Source organism: Ixodes scapularis, unplaced genomic scaffold, assembly GCF_016920785.2.
Source record: "Ixodes scapularis isolate PalLabHiFi unplaced genomic scaffold, ASM1692078v2 PGA_scaffold8__174_contigs__length_109621045, whole genome shotgun sequence".
NCBI classification, from domain to species: domain Eukaryota; kingdom Metazoa; phylum Arthropoda; class Arachnida; order Ixodida; family Ixodidae; genus Ixodes; species Ixodes scapularis.
Window position 1 is genome coordinate 26822714 of NW_024609883.1, and position 5199 is coordinate 26827912.

The following is a 5199-nucleotide window of genomic DNA, read 5'->3' on the forward strand; positions in this document are numbered from 1 at the left end:
AAAACCCTCCACTGGGGAGCGTAGGGAGAAATCGGAGCTACGCTGGGGAACTCGCCGCCGCCGGGGGGGTCGGAAATGTAAGAGGGGGAGTGGGAAACTCGCCGGGGCGGAGTCAAAAGAAGCTCCTCCCCTCCCTCGTGACGTCGCATCGGAGAGATTCCCGCCGGAGGCGAGCTTAGCCCCCCTGTTTTGACACTTGGGCGCCTAAAGCCTCGTCCGAAAGACCGTCCAGCGAGAGAAAAAGCACAAGGCGTTGTGTACCAAATTCCCTGTGCTGAGTGTTCCGCTTCATACGTCGGCGAAACAAAAGACCTCAAGGAAAGAGTCCGCCAACATAAGAATGACGCACGAAAATTTGATCTTGAGCGTAGTGCTGTTGCGGAACACTGCGAGGACAATGACCACCGCATCGACTTTGAAAACACTTATTGAGTCATGGTGCGTACAGGGGGGCTAAGCTCGCCTCCGGCGGGAATCTCTCCGATGCCACGTCACGAGGGAGGGGTGGAGCTTCTTTTGACTCCGCCCCGGCGAGTTTCCCACTCCTCCTCTTACATTTCCGACCCCCCCGGCGGCGGCGAGTTCCCCAGCGTAGCTCCGATTTCTCCCTACGCTCCCCAGTGGAGGGTTTTTATTTTATTTAAATCGGGGGATCGATGGCCGGCTGGCCTAGCGCACACCAGCTCGGAGCACGTCGAGCGAAAGGTCCGTTGCAGAACCCAGGATCCTGGTTTCAATCCCCACCCCCGCCCCTTTCGATGTTGATGAGCATCGTACCGGTGTGCAGTCGTGTATCACTACTGCGGGATGGACGTTAAACACCCCGATTGTACGGCACTGGTTAAATTTCTCATCTACAGCAGGGAGAATCGTCCCCGTTGAGGCAGACCAAGTTATAGGCAGTATTAACGTACATACAGCCCCATTTTGTTTTTAAATCGTAAATGACAAATAAGAATAGGTAACAGCAGGGATGCTAACTATGCAAACATTGCTTGGATATGGGCTAGTTGACTAGACATTAAGGTGGTTTGCTGCGCCACGTAGATGCAAGAAAAACGCTCTTGATAAGGGTTGAAACTAAAGCAGAGAATCGACGAAAAACAACATACAGAAATCGCGCAGGCTAACAACTGTAATTTCTTTCTCATCTTTCTCCCCCCACACCGCCATACAATCACAATATGTTTTCTTTTTTTTTTCAAAATAGGGTGCACGTGGAGCGAAAGCTCGCGCTGCAGAACCCAGGATTGTGGATTCATCCCCACCCCTGCCCGTGTCGATCTGGATAAGCATCGTACCGGCATGCGGTCGTGTATCACTATACTGCGTGGTGCACGTTAAAGACCCTAGGCTGGCAGTCATACCGCACTGGCTAAATTGCTTATCTACGGTAGGTAACAATGACGCAATGTTCTGGCATGTTCTCCTGCTGTATAAACAACTAACGGCCAATTTGTTCATCAAAATACGGTGTGGAGGGAGAAAGATGTGAAAGAAATTACACAGTTGTTAGTCTGCGCCGTTCATGTACATTGCTTTTCTTCTATCATCTGTTATCATCTGTTTTAGTTTCTGTCATGATGTCATGAGGCTCTCTTATCTTAGAAGAAGAGGACATCCAGTGAGCACGCTCGCAGGGTGTGGCACGCGCTGTTGCGTTTGGAACTGACGAACAATCGCCATAGCTGCGGCTTTGATCCCGTATGCTACTTATTAAACAGTTTGCTTAAACCATCCTCCTGAGCTTAACTAGCAACATAACATGGTGTCAGAAGTGGTGAGCAGCTCAGCGTCCATATTTTAAATTTAACAAGCAACAGCAGCAACAATATGGCATCTGCTTTCCTACAACCGCCGGCTCCGTTCCAGCCTGGTGACGACCCAGCAAGAACATGGGAGGAGTGGAAATCATCATACCTTATCTTCGAAGCAGCCTGTGAATATGCATCCAAGCCTATCACAACTCAAAAAGCTTTTCTGCTCCACTGCCTTGGACCTCAGGCAAGACGAATACGCAAACCTTTCCTTTGCAACCAACGGGAGGTGGTCAAAGCGGGCAAAGAGAGAATGCAGTAGATTACATCCTGCACGAATTTGATAAACTATATGCACCTTACAAAAGCGTCACACAAGCGACAGCCATTTTTAACACAATGAGCCAAAAGCCAGAACAAACCATTGACGAATTTGTAACTGAGCTAAAACTGCAGGCTCAGAAATGCAACTACGGAGCTCAAGAAAACAGGCTCATTGGTGATCGTATCATCATCGGGATACGAGACGTGGCTTTGCGCGAACGATTGTTTCGTGAACCGAGTCTAACCTTAGACAAAATCATTTCAACCTGTAAAGCAGCTGAAATCTCAAAAAAAACATGTGAATGATATTCAGAAAACTGAAGACGAAGTTAGAGTTGATGGACTCTATCGTCAGTCATCTAGCTTCAGCGCAGCGCAACGGAGGTATCAACCATCCGAACCCCAAAAAGACCAATCCAGCAACCGACAGCAAAGTTCATGTTCAAGATGTGGTACTTTCCATCAACCCCAAAACTGCCCAGCTTACGGAAAGCACTGCCTTTTCTGTGGAAAATTTGGACATTTTTCCCGATTGTGCAACCAGACACAACAGAAAACCTACGGATATTGACGTGTTTCTGCAGTAAAAGAAACTTCCAACTCATTCATAAACAATGACCCCAATGAAACAATTCATTTGGGAGGCATAACAATCGGGACTCTTCCATCAACCAAAGCACCCAATCTTGCGCAAACTGGGACAGAGCTGGAGAGGCGGTCAAAGGAAAAAAGGGGCATGCTGGCATCTCGTCCGGAAGAGGGACAAGGCCTGATTTCAGAGTTGGTGTTGGCAAAGGCAGAAATGCAGCGAATGTCTTTGGAGCACGAGAGAAATACTGAAGCGAGCTTTGGCCGTGAGCAGGCCCTTCAAAGCGAGTGCAAGGCAGCCTCGGCTCTCCTGGGGAAGATGCAAGCGCAGCATGCAGAATTTTCTCATGCCAAGCATCAGGAGTCCGAAGCATTGAAAGCCCAGTTAGTTTCTCTAAGTGGGGATTTGGCAAAGCAGCTGGAGCTTGTAGATGCCAAGGTGGAGGAAGTGGACACCCTGAAGGAGAAGTTTGAAGCATCTCAGCTCGAGCTCGAAAGGTTTTCTGCCGAGTACTGCATCTTGCAGGATATCCTTCTTCAAGACTGTGGCGAGGACTTGCCAATAGTTGAGAATGATTCCGAACAACGAGAGTTCAGTGCCTTTCAGTACCTCAAGAGGCTGCTGGACATCGCAAAACGCAAAAGAGAGGCCCTCGAAAACCAGCTTGCTAAAAAAGAGGAGCAGTTAAATCTACTTCAGCAAAACTATCAGTACTTAAAGGACCGGTACCAGTGGCCGTTACAAGATCTCGGGGCATTTGTCCGGAGCATCATCGGGGCATTTGTCCGGAGCATCTTTGAGCACACCAACCAGTCGTCAGAAGCTGCAGTGTCTCTTGAAGTAAGTCAGCTGGAAGACTTGAACTGTCGGCTGGCAGTGCTTCAGGAACGGGTCACATCCTTGACAGTTAGGAACGAGCTCCTCGCTCAAGAAAGTCAGCAGTGGAAATCATCTTCTGAGGATGCGAGTGAAAAAATTAGATGCGTGTCTGATGAAAGTCGCTTCTGGCAGCAGAGACACGAAAAGATGGCGGAGACTTTGAGAGGGAGAGCAAATGTTGTTAAGTGTCACAATTCGTCGCAAACGGAAGCAGACGGAAGCTTCATTACCGAGAAGGCAGAAACAGAGTGCGACAGATTAGAAGAGAAAGTCAGCAGCCTCCTAAAACGCAACGGAAAGCTAGAAATCGAAGCCGACTTTCGGGGGTTAGAACTTTCCAGACTGGAGGAGCAAACTGAAATGCTCGTCAGCGACAACAAACATTTTCAACAGCTAGCAGAGAACTTAGGAAATGCACGACATTGCCTCGAGGAGGAGCTGAAGACTCAGCGCGAGCAGCACGTCAAGGCCACAAAGGAGATGGAGAACGTGCACTGCACTGCGCTGAACGAAGCGGCCAAGTGTGAGGCAGCACTGTCAGCGCTGAAGACAGACCACTCCCAGCTGTTGGACAAGTATAACCACATTGTATACAGACACAGGAATATGCAAAAAGAGTTTCACGCGACAGCCCAAGAGAACCGCAGTTTGGGGGACAGGTGCGCACAGCTCACAGAAGAGTGGGCAACAGCCAAACGAGCTCTCGCAGTCTTTGAGGAGCAGCAGGGCACAGTGGGAAAAAAGACCATGCAGGAGCTGCAAGAGCTGTGGCAAGCAAGCCGGCAGTTGCAAGAGCGCTTTCGCCTCCTCAAGGACAAGCATCGTAAAGCTGAAGAACGGTTGGTACAGGCGCGCCAAACAAAAAAGTGGGAGCCTCGATGGAACATGTCACCGGGGGCACTGGGGGTACAGCGAGAACTTCGAAGGCACCAGCAAGCCGAGTCGAGATAGAGGACCTCTCCCGGTGGTATGAGTCCCTGCTGGAGCAGTCTCGAGCCGAGGAGAGCAAGCGGAACCAGGAGAAGAAGCAGCTGAAACACAATCGAGGACTTACAGGGCAACCGGTACCACATCAAAGAAGCACAAAGAAGCTGTAAAAACCATTTCCCTACAGTCTCAAACGAACCTGCTGAAGACTGTCTGTACAGTCTCAAACGACGAATCACTTGGAAACATTTCCACGTCTAAAATGTCAACAGGATAACAAAAAACAACAACAAAAAAACAAAAACAAGAAGTGGACGCGTCGTGATGAAGCCGCAACGATACAGAGACTGACAAGTGCCGCACTCGCACTGCGTTATTTTCAAACAAAAAAAAAAGAGAAGAAGAAGGGGGCATGTTATGATGTCATGAGGCTCTCTTATCTTAGAAGAAGGGGACATCCAGTGAGCACGCTCGCAGGGTGTGGCACGCGCTGTTGCGTTTGGAACTGACGAACAATCGCCATAGCTGCGGCTTTGATCCCGTTTGCTCCTTATTAAACAGTTTGCTTAAACCATCCTCCTGAGCTTAACTAGCAACATAACAGTTTCAATTTTATCAAGTGCGTTTATCTTGCATCTACGCAGCGCAGCAACCCACCAACATAATTGCAAAGACCTGTAGGTAATGATAAACTGCGTTCCTGGTTGCAGATTGCCGTAAAAA

At 49.1% G+C, this 5199-nt stretch overlaps 1 protein-coding gene across 1 annotated transcript; it reads left to right on the forward strand.

Annotated features, from left to right (window-relative positions):
• The first annotated feature begins 2817 nt into the window (after positions 1 to 2817).
• Positions 2818 to 4500, forward strand: LOC121833540 (centrosomal protein of 83 kDa-like). Its single transcript, XM_042286939.1, has one exon. The coding sequence runs from the start codon at positions 2818 to 2820 to the stop codon at positions 4498 to 4500; it is 1683 nt and encodes a 560-aa protein (XP_042142873.1).
• The last annotated feature ends 699 nt before the right edge of the window (positions 4501 to 5199 follow it).

Coding starts and splice junctions, on each gene's coding strand:
- LOC121833540 (XM_042286939.1), top strand. CDS start 2,818: ATGCTGGCATCTCGTCCGGAAGAGGGACAAGGCCTGATTTCAGAGTTG.